Source organism: Mastigoproctus giganteus, chromosome 5 (assembly GCF_048544385.1).
Source record: "Mastigoproctus giganteus isolate SK-2022 chromosome 5, ASM4854438v1, whole genome shotgun sequence".
In the NCBI taxonomy this organism is placed as follows: Eukaryota; Metazoa; Arthropoda; class Arachnida; order Uropygi; family Thelyphonidae; genus Mastigoproctus; species Mastigoproctus giganteus.
Window position 1 is genome coordinate 156,256,370 of NC_143579.1, and position 16,915 is coordinate 156,273,284.

The following is a 16,915-nucleotide window of genomic DNA, read 5'->3' on the forward strand; positions in this document are numbered from 1 at the left end:
CTATTTACACCTAAAACTTTGTATACGGTATTAAAAACATATTTACTCATAAAATTTTAAAAACTTCATTCACAAACATTAAAAGAGCCACATACGACTCTCTGGCCTTAAAGAGCTTCGACTGTTCAGACTCTACTAAATTTCCAACTTTCCTAGAGAGCTCAGCCTACACCGATCATATAACGAACAATACAGTACATCATACCATGCATAGAAGTTTCAGGTTCTCCACATCGACATAGCATTTTCTGTTCCAATTGAAATTCATAAAGTGTGACTTTCAACCCATGTCTAGTGCAGATCTTGAATTGATGTAATCCTAATGTTGGCCACTTGTTATTATTCCTCATTGTGATTACATTCGGTACCGAGAGATGGGTCACTCTCCCAACACTTGAACTGTTTCAGTGACTCTACCATTATTGTAAGATTTCTCTTTCTATTCTAATTTTTTCTGTTTTCACATCCCCCTTACCAAAAATCCCTTCTTAAATCTGGGCAAGATCTTATGCCAAATATTTCTCTTGGACAGTTCTTTTTTGTCCTATAACTCAAATAATACTGTTCAATCACAAGATCTATCGGAATTTCTCCAGATAACACATGCAGAGCGTCGCTAGAAACAGTCCTACATGCTCGCGTGACCTAAGGAGAGCTACCAAAAGATGAATCCGTATATGCACTTGTTGGATTGCTGATCCCCATGCGTCACAACGATATGAGGCCTCATTTCAAGAAGGATGTAGAGATGCTGGAACGAGTACAGAGAAGGGCAACAAGATTAGTGAATGGAACAAAGGGGTGCTCTTACGAAGAAAGGCTTAAGTTTTGCAAATTACAGTTTCTGGGGACTAGGCACCAGAGAGGTGATCTGATAGAGGTGTATAAAGCCTTGAATGGTTTGAGCATGCTCAATGCTGATGGGATTCTTCCTCTTGCTCAGAATAATCATCTGAGAAGGCATAAATTCAAATTGAGAAAAGACAGATGTAGGATAGACGTGAGGAAATTTGCCTTTAGCCAGCGGGTGGTTGGTTGGTGGAATAGACTTTCATCCCTTGTCGTGGAAGTTGATAGCCTAAATAAGTTTAAGGCTCAGCTGGACAGGTATTTCGAACGAACAGAGGGGTGAAGTGGAAGTGGTTATTTTTTATTTATTTATTTATTATTATTTTTATTTTATTTTATTTTTTTTGGCTGATGCAAGAAAGCTTGCTTTCTTGCATCAAATGCCTCTACTAATGCTAATGTTAATGTTACAATCGGGATAAATATTCTCAATGCTGCACCTTTTATCTCCCACCCACATGTGACTATTCTTCTTCTAATTTTATTATAATTTGCAACCACTTGATCTCTCAAATAATGGGCTATGAAACTCAACTTCTCATATAATATGACGCAAAGATACTTAACTTGGGTCTCATCATTTATGGTGAGTCCTCTCGTCATCAAAGTGGGATGCCTTCTTGTTATTTCTTGTTTCTTAATTTTCCTTTTAACATAACACATTTCGTCTTTGTTGGGAATATGTTCAATTTGTGCACACCTGCCCACTTCTGAAGTTTTTCCAATGCTGCCTCAGCTTTGCTCTCAACTGACAATCTACAGTCTCCATACGCAATTAGTACCACATCATCTGCATATGCTACTATATCCACATCAAGCCACTCTTGATTTAATACCTCATCCATTACATATGTCCACATCTTAAGTCCAAAAATTGAACCTTGTAGAGCACCTCTTTCTACCTTATTAAAAACCCTTGTGTAGTTATTCATAACTGTTCTCTCTCAGAATAGTAGCATTGCATCAGCTTATAAATATTCAGTAGACACTATTTGTCGAAGCCTACGCAAGATGCTTTCCCATCACAAGGAGTTTAAGGCTCCCACAAAGTCAACAAATATTCCTAGTGCATACTTATTCATATTATATTTAACCTTGTCAAATACACACGTAATTGCATCCTCGGCAGACCTACCTTGCTTAAACCCAAACTGCCACTCGGAAGGCAATCCAATCTCCTGATACCTCATATGAAATCTTCTAATGACCATTCTTTCCAAGATCTTTCTCGTAAAATTGACAATAAGGTTATAGGCCTATATATTTCGGATCTGCTACATCCTTATCCTGAATTTTCAATAAAATCCTTATTAATGTCTGTCTCCAACAAAGAGGAAAAACAGTCCTCACTTAGACAAGCATTATACATAGATAACAGGATATCCCACCATTCTTTTGCAAAAATCTTAACCACTTCAACATATATCTCGTCCGTACCTAGAGCTTTCTTGTTCTTAGCCAATTTAAGAGCTTCTTTCATTTCATACATTTGAAATTCATCTTCTAAAGTTTCGCTCACATACCTCAATTTCATTTCCACCCGCCCAGGGTGGAAATGAATAGGCAATCTCATTGATATTATATACTTTTCTGCTCTAGTCCTAATTTTAGTGAAAAAAAAAACAAACTGACAGTCATGCAACACTGAATACTAAAGTACTGCTACAATAAAGCTACGTCATACGTACAATTGTAATAACACTACACTATTACCAGCTACTATAGCAATATATTTACTACGTAAATTTTATTAAAATACTACAGTATTAATTATAAATCCAAAGAACCTCATAAAAGAGAATATTCGAGAGTTATACTTATTCTCCAGTTCTGTTTACAAACTTCCCGCTACATCAACATTCCAATTTTTTATAAATAAATCTCTAAATGACACTTTCAAAAAACCGTATATTTTGCAATGAGGTTTATGTTCATTATGATATCTCGGTGACTGATACAACATCAAGCATTTGTTTGAAACTACTGCACTTATATAAGAAAAATTACACTTGATGAAGATATTGTTAAGTATATTCTTCTCTTGATCCATCCATCAGATAGCATGCATTCCATTCTATGACAATTCGGTTGTTCTTAAAAAGCAACTATCCAATCGACAATTGATGTCAATAAATTAAATTTAGTTATGGCTCGTACCTGTCGCAAAATTGTAGGACCTCCCTCGGTCCTAGACACGTTGTAGGACCTCCCTCGGTCCTACAACGTGTCTAGGAATCATTGTATGCATTTACACCGGACTGAAATATTAAGTAAAAGAAATTCCGAGCAAACGGATGTAAATTACTCATATCCGGAGTTATATCAAGGTCTAGAAGCCACCCCATTGAGAAGTTCAATAAATAAGGAAGTGAGTAATATTGGGATAACACACACTGAGTAGAGACCATATAAGTTACGAGGAGTGCAATGTTCACTACGCAGAGCACAGTGCTTTAATCACCTGCTTGTTGGACGTTTGCTTACAGAATAATTTCACTGACTCACGCAAAGTTGGCAAACTTTTTAGAAACTTCACATAACGTTTTTTTTCTGTGAACAGTCACATTTTTGAATGCGTAATAAATACACAATTTAGTAATTACTTAACTGTGCATATGTATTACTTAAACTTCATATACTTATATGAAGTATTGCAGTTTAAGTTTCAGTTAAGGCGCATTTCTAAAGGAAATACATCGTGTCTTAGCTAATCTTCGAATTTTTTTATCGTCCTGTTCAAGTTGTTTCTTCAAATGACTCTTTTGAAGTATCAGCTTGAACATTCTGTCCAAGTTTGTTTCTTCAAAAGATTCCTCATCATTTAAAATCACTGCTGGAATTTATCACATGTACTTAGAACTGCAAAATCCAACTTAAATAAATCATTACATAATGTTCTGCGAATTTTAAACACACACACACACACACACACACACACACACACACACACACAAAGAATATAAACACATATATATATATATATCGCGGAAAAATTTGTCCTCAGACCTAAACATGTGATTCCTAGCGAGATTTAAATCAAAAATATTCTTTATCAAATTTTTGCCCGATGCACCCTCTCCTAAAAAAAAAAAAAAAAGTGTTCATTTTGTTTGCACACATTACATCTGTTTTTACGGATAGACTAGCGGACTGCCGAAGCTGTACCAGCAGAGGAGGATTTAACGGCGCGCGCCCTGGCCCCGACTTCTGAAGGACCCCTCAAAACCCCAACTTTACACTTTTTTCTAATGACACCAAGTTTGGTTTCATATGTGCAATTTTAATTACGTACAAGTTTACAATCGGCGGTAAAACCTGATAGTATGTTTATATTCGCTTATTTTCATTATTTCATTACTACGCTGCGTACTATACACATACTACGCTGCATAGGCCCCGCGCGGCTGCGCTACCGCTCATCAGAGGAATAGAATCGTATTTGCTCCTTTGTACTTACAAAGGTTCTCCTACAGTGCAGACTTACGATATACGCAAATACGCGTATACGAGACTATAATACGAGACTATAAAAACATCTTGAAACAATTGTGCTGCACCTGAACCCATCAAAATCAGCTCAAATACCGATTAAAATAAAAGAGTTAAAAATGATATCCAAATCTTTGTAGGCACTGAACGGTGCAAAGGGTGACATCCTACACAGACTTAGGCCTCACCTGGGATGAAGCGTTCACTTTCCAACCTCACTTTGACAGGATGAAAAAGAAGACTTTACACAGCACTATGTGCATAATCCAGCCAACCTTTGTCAGTACATCCTGAAGTGTATTACACCTATACCGCTCTACGCTTCTGAAATTTGGTCCTCTGCTCCTACCTTATACCTAAACAGATACTCGGATTGGAATATTGTTTGTTAAGACGGATGGACAGGGTTTTGGGCAACCCTCTTACTATTTGCAGATCCCTCCTCCAAGCAAATCTGGCTACCACTCCCTGCAGTCATTGATGAGTACAAGAAATGTCCTAATGCTATCTCGGCTTATAATGGGGCGAACAGATATTCCACTTACATCATCATTAATCTACGGACCAAAGACGGCGAGAAGAGATCGCCCTGACGCTTGTCTCCCTCTGGGGCTAACGTTGACCAATCTTGATTTGCTAAGGGGCATGTTTCTTGCTAATAGCCTTGAGATCTTAGAAAAGTAGCCATCCATCCATCCAGACAAGTCTTGGGAATATAAGCTCTACAAAAGAAAACTCCAGAGAAAACCCTGTTATCAGCTGGTGAATCTGTGATGGACACTTGCACCTGACCAATAATGTCTTACTACAAATAATTTTGTTTAACTAAAGACTATATGTGTAATTTTCAAATTTCTGTATTATTTCAACTTTTATTTATAAGTAAAATTCTGTGAATATCCCGAGTCGATCCGCAGGTACCCTAGTAGCAATACATTGTAGATGTGGTACCTCGTACCTCAGCCTTTATATAGCACACCCGACTGGCACATTGCCGTCCCAGGATGGTCCACGTTTCTGTTCATAAATAAACTGATAAAAATAATAATAATAATCACATCCTGACCAGCGGCATAACCAAGAACAGTTCAGACCACTTAGAGAGCCAGAACATTATGGCCCAACAGCAGAAAATGCAAGCAGATGAACAAAAGATGTAAGAAGCATGTAACTATTGATGCTGCAGTTATACAGCAAGCCTACAAGAAGGGCCGCAACCTATACACGGCCTACACCGATTACAGTAAGGCCTTCGACTCCGTGCCTCATAGCTGGTTAACAGAGACGCTGAAAATCTACAAAGTCAAACCGACAGTGATAAACTTCCTAGAAGCAACCATGGCAAAATGGAGTACCGCCATCAAGGTCGAGAACATCGTAACCAAACCGATCCCCATCAGGAGAGGAATCTTTCAGGGAAATGCCCTGAGACCACTGTGGTTCTGTATAGCACTCACACAGCTATCCACCACGCTCAACAACAGCAAGTCTGGATATACGAGATGGTAACCTCAAAGAAGGAAGGAAAAACCTGTACACCCTCTCCCACCTGATCTACATGGATGACATCAGGCTCTATGATGCAACCGAGAAGCAACTACTCCGGATCACCGAAGAATCCAGCAATGATATCAGGTTGGAATTTGGTCTAGACAAATGCAAGACCCACGAAATTCTTCAAGGGAAATTAGTCAGCCGAAACTACCAGCTACAGACTGGTAAGGAGACATACAAATACCTTGGGATGATGCATGCGCAGAAGTTAGAGCACAAGGAAATCAAGGCCTGCTTGACTGAAAAGTACTATTAAAGACGACTTAATAGCCTGCTCAAAGCAAAGCTGCATGGAGGGAACACACCGTTAAAGCATAAATACCTATGCAGTCCCATTGCTAACACTCCTTCGGAATCATAAATTGGACTAACAACGAGATGGAGGATATGGTGTAGGCGGCTCTTGATAAGGTCCCTTATCGGGTCCCTTATCGTGAAAAAGCCACTGTCCGTGGCTTTTTCACGATAAGGGACCTGACAGAACTCATTGAGCAACAGAAAACAGTGACAGCTAACCTGAAGGATTACTTCCAGAAAAACACAGCACACTCTATTAGATCATAAGGAAAACAGATAAGCGGCATATCCCACTCAACCTAAGCAAGGAGTCCCCTCCCGCCCAGAGGCCACAAACGAAGCTAGAATGATAGGCAAAGAAGATACTCTATGGTAGACATTACAATGACCCCCGTTAAGACCACACAACGCTCTTCCCCAGGACGGAAGGATTCATGCTCGCCATCCAAGATCAGGTAGTCAACAACAGAAACTATATGTATGTATGTATGTATTTGTGTAGGATGACACCTGGAACGTTAGTTAATCTCCGCCTCGTTTCACTTTTAAGATACAGGATTCTATAGAAATGGCCAGAAATGAACTGGCTGTTTGGCTACCCGGAATCATCAGGTCAGAAACACGCCACCACCACGGGAAGGTAGCCCAGGTGCTACCAGCCAGCAGCAGCAAAAGAGAGGAATGCCAAGAGCCCAATAAAGTTCAAGCCAAAGACTCTAGCCAAAAATTGTTAAAAAAAAAAAAAAAAAAAAAAAACAAGGAGAGGTATCTTAACAATTATACAAAAATTAAACACTGTACAAAAAGATTAAACTCAACAACGCAAGTAATGTCGTTAATTTTAAAAATTAAGACAAATATCAAAAATTAAAGGTTATATACAAGATAAAAAAAATAATTAAAGATAATAATCCCCACCCTAAAAAAAAAAAAAAAAAAAAAAGGCCTAGACCAGTACCATTTAACAACAACCGACAAAATTTCACACGAATCCCTGGCCTCAGAAACGATCCAACACATGACCGAAGGATGCAAGGTGATTACCCAGACAGAATACACTCGTAGATATGACCAGGTAGCCAGGATAAATACATCAGAAGCTAGCGAGGAATACCAGTTGATCAAAGAGAGTATACCGTATTACGAATACGAAACCCAGGCAGTACTAGACACCGCAAACCAAAATCCTTTACTGGGATCTTGCCATAATAACGGTCAAGACAATCCCGCACAAGGCCAGACATAACTGTTGTCGACAAGAAGGAGGAAAAAAGGCTACCAATCTGATTGACATAGCGGTGCTCAACACTGACAACCCCCGGAAAACAAACAAGGAAAAAATTAGGAAGTTCACGGACCTAATACAAGAGATCAAGGAGATGTATCATATGCAACAAGTAACGACCATCGCGATTATCGTGTCAACCACCAGTATGGTGCCTAAGACCCTGCATAAGAGCTTAGCAGCAATAGATCTTCCAGAAAACACCTATAAGCAACCTCAGAAAGTCACAATCCGAATAATCACAGGATTCCTGAACCAACAGTAATAACAACTGGACGTGAAAACCATCCTGTGCACTTGGTTCCAGTACCCGTCACGGTGTGGAATCCCCGTCAGGGAGAAATAATAACACAAGTAAACTGAGTGGCTAAAGATCATGGGATACCTACCTAGTAACGTGTAGGCCCAGCTTCCGCCGGGCAGTCACATGGCGAGGCATAGTGGACTCAATGCCTCACATGGCGAGGCATTGAGTACACTAGTTCAGAAAAGCGTTCCACTGGTGTTTTCATCCATGCTACTGCACTGCTGTTCATAATTCCGTCGCATTTCTAGCTGGAGGATCCAAAGCTCGAACGGGGAGGCCATTCCATGGTGGTAAAATCTGCAGAATACTCTTCGAACCATGTTCCAATCACAACGGCTGTGTGTGTGTGGAAGCGCATTGTCCTGCTGGAAGAATCCATTTCCCTGTGGGTGCACAATGACCATGAAGGGATGCAGATGGTCTGCAAGGGTAGACACATAACCTGGACCGTTCAGAGATGCTTCTAGAGTCTAGACAAATCTCTAACGGTCCAGGTTACGTGTACATCTAGACTCTAAATATACCACAGTTCCCAACGTGCGCCAGTTGAACACACCCCAGACCATTACCGACGGTCCATCTGCCTGAACAGTTCCTTGTTGACATAACGGGTGCATAGCTTCGTGCGGTTTCCGCCAGATACGCACCCTCCCGTCCACTCGAAATAACTGGAAACGGGACTCTTCTGACCAGGAGACCCATCTCCAATTATCCAAGGTCTAATGCCGAAGTTCTTTCGCCAAGTTGAGACGTAGAGTCCTGTGTCGTGGTGTCAGCAATGTAACTCTGGTGGGTCGACGGCTCCATTAACCCTATTGCGGCTAATGATCGCCTGATGGTCTTAGTGGAGGCGTTTCTGACACCTCTCTCATTGAAGTCGGCGGTGATTTGTGCCACTGTCGCTCTCCGGTTGGCTGAAACAATGCGAGACAGACGCTGACGGCCACGTTCATCCACCACCACGATAAGGTGTTATTTCAGAAATGGCGTATTCCCGATACACTCTTGATATTGTCGAACGGGGATAATGCAACTTCTGTACCACTTCCGCGATAGAATGACCATGCCTTGGACACCCACTATCATCTCTCTTTCAAAGTCGATTAACGCACGACGTTTATCCATACTGACATCGATTTACCGTCCACGTGAATGTAGCGTTCCTATACATCTGCCAAGCGGCGGGTTCATCCACTAGCGAGACAGGTGACAGCATCGCGTTGCCCAGGAACCAGGTATCCCATGAATTCTATCCTTTCAGTGTATAATAATAATAATAATATAACATCAGGTCATATTACTGTATTATGTTATGTTGTTATTTTATTTCTCCCTGATGGTGATAAATAATATAATAACAACAACAACAATAATAATAGTCTTCAATCCAGTGGCTAAACGTTTTCCGATTTTCCATAACATTACTTCTTCTTGTTCGCATTGCCGAGGAACCAGGTATCCCATGAATTCTATCCTTTCAGTGTATAATAATAATAATAATAATAATAATAATAATAATATAACATCAGGTCATATTACTGTATTATGTTATGTTGTTATTTTATTTCTCCCTGATGGTGATAAATAATATAACAACAACAACAATAATAATAGTCTTCAATCCAGATGGCTCAACATTTTCCGATTTTCCATAACATTACTTCTTCTTGTCCATTTGATGACATTCGTGGAAGCAACACTCTACATTTGTATGTAGCCTTTCTAAAATACCACTGCTTTTTTTGCACGCAGATCTCAATTAGGTTGGCGGCATGGATAAATGTTTTACAATGTCCACTAGCTTCAACCCTGTGAATAATGTTCAACTTTTGTTCCCATTGAGTAGGATTTTAGCCTTCTTCTTTACTAACACAAAAGTATCAGTTGTTGCTGCAAGCCGTTTAGATTAATTGAACACGGTATAATTTTCACACTTACATATAAATTTAATTTTAAAATTTATATTAATTTTATTTATAATAGTAAGAAGTGTATTAAAGCTTTGCTTTTTTAAATTATTCTTGAAAATATTTAAATAATTAAAAGTAGTATTAAGGTTCCAATGAAGTTTATAAGAAATTTCTCAATATATACACAAAACAAACTGACTTAACAGGGATATAAGCTGGAGTGAGCTATCATGGACCGTGGTGTTCATATTATAGACAAACGGAGTTACGAACAAGGCCTTCCTGTGTGTGTGTGTGTGTAGCCCGGCCCTACTACGACTGGGACGGGACCTCGCTTAGGTTCTCCAATGAGTTACAGCTCCCGATAGCAAACAGTCACACAACAGCAACAATACAACAACACACTACACTCATTGCCTGATCTTGGATGGCGAGCATAAATCCTTCAGTTTCGAGGAAGAGCGTTCCGTTCGCGAGGCATGCATTGGAGATCATTTTATCTGTGTGGTCTTGACGGAATTTAATGTATTTGTAATATCATTGTAATGTCATGTCTACTATGGATTACTTTTTTTGCCCATCTTTCTGGCTTTGTTTGTGTCGTATGGGCGAGAGGGGACTCCTCGCTTAGGTTGAGTGGGGGTATGCCGCTTGTCTGTACTTCCTTATGGTCTAGTGTTGCTATGTTTTTCTGGAAGTAATCCTTCAGGTTAGCTATCACTGTCTGTTGCTCGATGAAGTCTATCAGACCCCATCCTCCCTCTTTCCAAGCTATTGTCAGTCTCGCCACGGATGACTTCTGGTTGTGTTGGCGGCTCTTGGTCATCATTGTCCTTATCGTTCTCATGATATCTTCCATCTCGGTGTTAGTCCAATCTATAATCCGAAGGGGTATGTCAGCACTGGGACTGCCTAGGTGGTTATGGCTTTAACCGAGTTCCCTCCGTCCAGTTTTGCTTTGAGCAGGCTTCTGAGTCTCTGATGCTATTTTTCGGTCAGGCGGGCCTTGATCACTTTGCGCTCTAACTGCTGAGCCTGCGTCACCCTCCAGGCATTTGTAGGTCTCTTACTACTGTCATGGCTTCAATCTCTTTACCAGTCTGTATCTGGTAGTTTCGGCCGACTAATTTCCCTTGATGCATCTGTGGGTGTTGCATTTGTCTAGACCAGGGGTGGGCAACCTTTATAAATGACCGACCAAATAAAATGTCTGTGAGGTACGCGCCGGCCGAATTTTTTTTTATAATTTTCCACGATTTTTAGAATTATTAAAATGATGTGTAATGACAAAATTGTCATAAACAGTTTTATGTTATTTATTGTAATATTTATGCATAAACTATATATAATTAATTTTTTAATAAGAAAAACGAAATACAAATTCAAGATAAAATTACAAAAATAAAATTATAGTAACAAAATGCAAATACGATTCCAGTAACAAAAATCGCAATATTTTATTTTTATAATATTTAATGAGAGATTTGATACTGTTTATTTGTAATCGATATTTGTCGTAGAGGTCCTGGTAGCAAACGTGGCGAGACTGACAATAGCTTGGAAAGAGGGAGGATGGGGCCTGATAGACTTCATCGAGCACAGAGTATTTTATAAATTTACATCAGAAATTCCATTAATTCAAAAATATATATAATAATAATAATTATATTTTTTAAATGACTGCGGGCCGGAGGTTCCCCACCGGAGGTTGCCGCGCAGAGCTTGATGTCATCCATGTACATTAGGTGGGAAAGAGTGTACACGTGGTTTTCCTTCCTTCCTTGAGATTATATCCATACTTGCTCTCGTTGAGCACGGTGGATAGCGAATTGAGTATTATTATCGTTTCTCTTAATATTATTATTCGTTTATTTCCATTAAGGAACCGCCCTAGGACGGTAAGTACCGTACACAATGGGTTGCATATACCAGACGTGTAGACTCGTCCCAAAATGAACGCTTGGCCATACTCCAATATACGGTGCCCCCTTGTAATTGGTTGTCAGAACAGGGGAAAAGCAGTGATTGACAGGTTTTGATCCCGCCTACTGACTGCGTCCCCTCTTCGTTTCACGTGGATGTCACGTGACACGACGTCACTGGAGCGCTAAATGCGAAATTCGTTGCGTATATTCTTTCTTTTGAATGTTGGTTTTTAGTGCGTACGGAGGTGAGTTGTTACTTCTTCATTTTCTGGTTATTGCCTCGTGCTTTTCAGTTTGTCGTTATCCCGTTCCATCCTGCTGGTAAACTGTTTCTTTCTGCTGTGAGGTGAGTTTAGTTTGTCTTGTCTTGTGTTTCTGTGTTATTTTCACGTATTATTAACGTAGTATTGTGTCCGTTGCGTTTTTTTTTTTAAAAAAAGAAAAAATTCTATGTTGCCGTTTTGTGCTTATGCAAAGAGCAATTTTATTGTTCGTTGCACGTGTTAATTCAGATGTATTAGTGGCCATACAAAAAAAAATGTATATTGGGAATTACGTTTTTAATTAATTGTCTTTCGTTTGTGTTTAATTAAAAATGGTAGGTTACCTTTTTGCGGGACTTCGCCAGTTATTTGTCGAAAATTGGTCGTTTGCTGCGTCTCATTATATATTTTTTCGTTTTGAAGAACGTTTTTCGATTGGGAATTACGTTTTTAATTGTCTTTCGTTTGTGTTTAATTAAAAATGGTAGGTTACCTTTTTGCGGCACTATGCCAGTTATTTGTCGAAAATTGGTCGTTTGCTGCGTCTCATTATTTCTTTTTCGTTTTGAAGAACGTTTTTCAATTGGAATTACGTTTTTAATTGTCTTTCGTAACCTACCATTTTTAATTAAAAATGGTAGGTTACCTTTTTGCGGGCTTCGCCAGTTATTTGTCGAAAATTGGTCGTTTGCTGCGTCTCTGTTTTGAAGAACGTTTTTCGATTGGGAATTAAGTTTTTAATTGTCTTTCGTTTGTGTTTAATTAAAAATGGTAGGTTACCTTTTTGCGGGACTTCGCCAGTTATTTGTCGAAAATTGGTCGTTTGCTGCGTCTCATTATTTTTTTTTTTCGTTTTGAAGAACGAAATTAGTGTGTTTAATTTGCAATTATTTTGCCTGCTGCACCGAAAAAATTACTGTTGCCGATAATTTCGTTATTTTTCGGTTCCGCCATACTGTTATGTCGCGTGACATTCGCCACGTGCAGTTGTCGAGAAGAAGAGGGGGAACGCAGTGAGTGGGTGGAGTTACGAACCGTACGTCACTGCTTTCCCCTTCTTCTTCTCGACGTAATTGTCAAAGGGGCACCGTGTTCTGGAGTATTACCGAACGCTTTAAAATCCGGTACCGTAAACAGTAATAAGTAAACGCTTTAAAATCCGGCACCCTTGAGGATTGAGGAATGCGGGATTTTAGATAAGTATATCTATTGGTTGAGCACGTTTCAATGTATATTAAGATCGAACAACTGAACTTATTTATATCTGTATTTATATTTATATCGTGGGCATCAGGATTTAAACAGTAAGGGCACAAAGGATTTTGCTAATTCGGGGGAGGGGGGTAGAGAAGTGGCAAACGATCGACTGAAGTCAACGGCTAGAAACAAAAGTTATATTTGTATGATTTCTGGGAGCAGCCATTTCAATAACCACGTTTGCCAAAAGTAATAAAGTAAGGAACGTAATTTGTTTATACAGTAATGATAGGAGTATTGTAAACAAATAAATTAAATGAATCTGAGTTCTTGATAAAGTCAACTGGGGGCTGATGAAGTTGGGACAGTGAGACAAAGTGCCACTCAGAGATACGAGATGAAGATAATTTAATGAGGAGTACACTGTACTAAGTACGGCTATATCATTATTGGAGCGTCAATATTCCTACCTGCTTAAGCTGCGATGAGCATCAAAGATTAATACATCTTATTATCCTGTCCATATACATCATATATATGGGCAGGATATACACTGCATGGTAAGTTTTGTGAACAAACTGGATGATTGGACTCTAATATAAGTCCTCCTCACCGTCAAAAGGAGTCCAATTGTATCAAAAACTTAAGTGGTGGACCCAATGACATGCAGTGACCACAAAAAAAACAAAAAAACAAAAACGGGTTGTCTCGCCTTTACCACGTATGTTTACCAAAGAAAGTTATTTGGTAAAAGGCGAGAGAGCTTCAATTTCAAAATTTTATTCCATTATAGAGGACTATAATGGAATGAATATTTCTTGGGATCGATTAACTAGAGAAATTACTGTATGTAGTCGGATACAAATATATTATTGATTTATCTTTGAAGCCACAAACAGAATTCATACCAATGGTCAAGTTCCATAAATATAAGATGTCAAATATACGAGGTCATGCCTGACCAATCTCGTAAATTACTGATGTAGTCATTAAACAGTTAGATGCAAGTAACAATTTTGACATTATACTGTTTAATGACATGTTAATGCCATCCTTCGCTGGCAGATGGTTATGGATAAGATCCTATGCTGAATCGCAGGCTAACTGAAAGTGAGAAACAGAGGGTTTCTTATAAATGGCCAGTCTTCAGAGTGAATGAGTGTAACAAGTGGGTCTTTCAGGGTTCGGTGTTGGTTTCCTTCCTATTTCTAGTTTTAATAAGTTATAATGACGAGAGTATCAGAGGAAAGCTTTAAAAGTTTTCTGACAATTTGAATATGGGAAGAGTGGTTAACAATTCGAGCTAGGCCACGATGCTTCAAAAAGACTTGGATCAGTTGCATAATATGGTTGCATATATATATATATTTATTTTTATTTATTTATTTATTTATTTTTTACACTATTGCATATATGGTCCGAAAAACAAACTACAGTTTAACACTTTTAAGGTTTATGCATTTGGTGAACAGAAATCCTGCAGTCATGTATAAGCTGTGGGGGGCCCAGGAAGGCATATGGCATCCTGTCTATGATTTACAGAACCTTTAATAGGGAGAAGGGTGCCATTATCCCTCTACACAAGTCGATGGTTAGAATACATTTGGAATAATGTACTATATTGTGCAAATGTTGAGGTCGCAGCTAAATAAAAAGCATTGAAATTCTGGACACGGTTCAAAAACTGGCTACCAGCTTAGTGATGAGTGCAAGTCGATGCACATATGAAGAACGGCTTAGAAGTTATGGGCTGCAAAGTTTTATAACTAGACATCTAAGGGAAGATCTGATTGAGGTTGTAAAGCGTCGAAAAGGTTGAGTAAAATGAATGAAAAAAGGTCTATTTTCACCATCATAGGTGAGAGAAGGGAGCACAAATATAATTTTTCTCGTTTTCTAGAATTATTGCTATTTATTTATTTTTTTGGCTGATGCAAAAATCATCAGCTTCCTTGCATCATTTGGCCTTACTAAGAAGTCCAAACTTACGGAGAAACTTGTGTATAACGACAAGCAAATCTGAGGTGTATATATATATATATATATATATATATTTTTTTTTTTTTTTTTGTGTGTGCCCTAAAATTTTGCTGCTCGAGCTGATCTCGACTGGCTCAGTCGAGCCTCACTGGGTCGACCCACGAGACGGCTCTACCAGTGCAAATGTAGATTTTATGAAATATACTTTACATAATCATCACAATATAAAGTTACAATTGAAATAATGAATTTCAACTGCGATATAACTTTTATTCAATTTAAATACCAGTGATAAACAGAAAATGACTGCCAAGTTTTATCATCTCGGCCCCAATAACTGCAGTATTAAAAAAAAAAGTTTTGCTTAGAGTCCAGAACGACGACGTAAGTCAGAGGAATTTATAATTAATCAATTTTGACAAGAATGCAATCACTGCCGTACTTTAATAGATGGGACTCGAATTACGGTCAACTCAAACGCCGAGTGCATTCCTGCACTCGGCTAGATTATCTCACATTTACAGAGAGGAAGCGTTATCAATACGTTGTGCAATTCATAATATTCAATATACTACTAATCATGATACAAAAATATTATGTGTTAATATTTATGTATTATATGCGTAATATTTATGTATTATAATTATGCGTAATATTATGTTATTACATATAACAAAATGTTATGTATAATAATTTATCCTTAAAATATTTTTGCTATTATACTGTTGCGTTCCAACTAAGTACATTACTCTCATAATATAAACTTGTATTATCATTAGTATTATAGGTAATCACGAGAAATCTTAAATTTTAATTAATTTGAAAAGAATATTTATCTATTCTTTTAATTAATATTATTTATGAATTCTGTGTTGTAACAATGAAAATGATATCACAAAAATGTAACTATTTTCGTTGATGTACCTACTCTAGTACATAAAATTAAGCAATACAGGTTCCAGCACTCAAACTATTCTTTTATAAATCTCTCACCTGATTGTCAAACTCAGTTGGGGCAAAAAAAAAAAAAAAAAAATGGTACTTAACCTTGACGGTACGTGACGCTTGTATAATTGCACATACTGTTTATCGGAAATAGCGAAACAGCACTGACTCAGGATGCTTGCAAAAAATGCACATATCTATATTTTTATTGATTTAATAAATTTACAATTAGTGAAATGTATGTATTACGAATATTAAGACGTTGCAATTATGTGCAACGTTTAATTACTTCTTTATTTACAACAGGTTTATTAAAAATATATTAAAATCTCAAGGAAAGTTGCAAATCACTCATCAGTATGAAACAACAATCCAGCTGTTGTAATTTTAAAATGACAAAAAACAAGTTCCAAGAAAGAAGGCGCAAGCATCTCTAATCTCTATTTTTAATAATAAAATTGGAGTGGAGTTCTAAATTCTAAATAAAAATTGGAGGCCAAATACTTATGCAGTCCACATGATTGCACTCTTCAAAAATTTTTCATCAAGCAGATTTATTTTAGGGAAAATAAAATATGAACTTACCCGGTAAGGGGTTGGCTTGATGTAAATCGTAGTTTCATGAGTATGTCTCCGCGCCATGTTGCTTGGCATCCACACCTAAAGAGGGCAAATGTAGCAAATATTTTATCCCGGATGTATCACTCCACGAATAATACAATTAAAATAATCAATCATATCATATCATATTCTTGAAAACATTTGGCATGACCACACAAAATAAATACGTTCGCACATTCAAATCCGTAATATTTCTGCGCAAAGGATTTGAACGTCATCCCGCTCCCTAAGAAACAAGTCCGTCAGCTATTTTTAGTCCTACGTGACTCAGTTTATTTTGGACAGAACCACAT

The 16,915-nt window shown here is 38.1% G+C and overlaps 1 protein-coding gene across 1 annotated transcript in view; it reads right to left on the reverse strand.

Moving 5' to 3' along the window:
- The window catches only part of Sarm (sterile alpha and armadillo motif), a 328,620-nt gene extending 311,908 nt beyond the window's left edge, over positions 1–16,712 (reverse strand). Inside the window, exon 1 of the mRNA XM_090374247.1 lies at positions 16,587–16,712. Coding sequence (XP_090230373.1) covers positions 16,587–16,655 — 69 coding nt within the window. The 5' untranslated portion in view covers positions 16,656–16,712. The remainder of the gene's footprint in view (positions 1–16,586) is intronic.
- Positions 16,713–16,915: the final 203 nt, after the last annotated feature.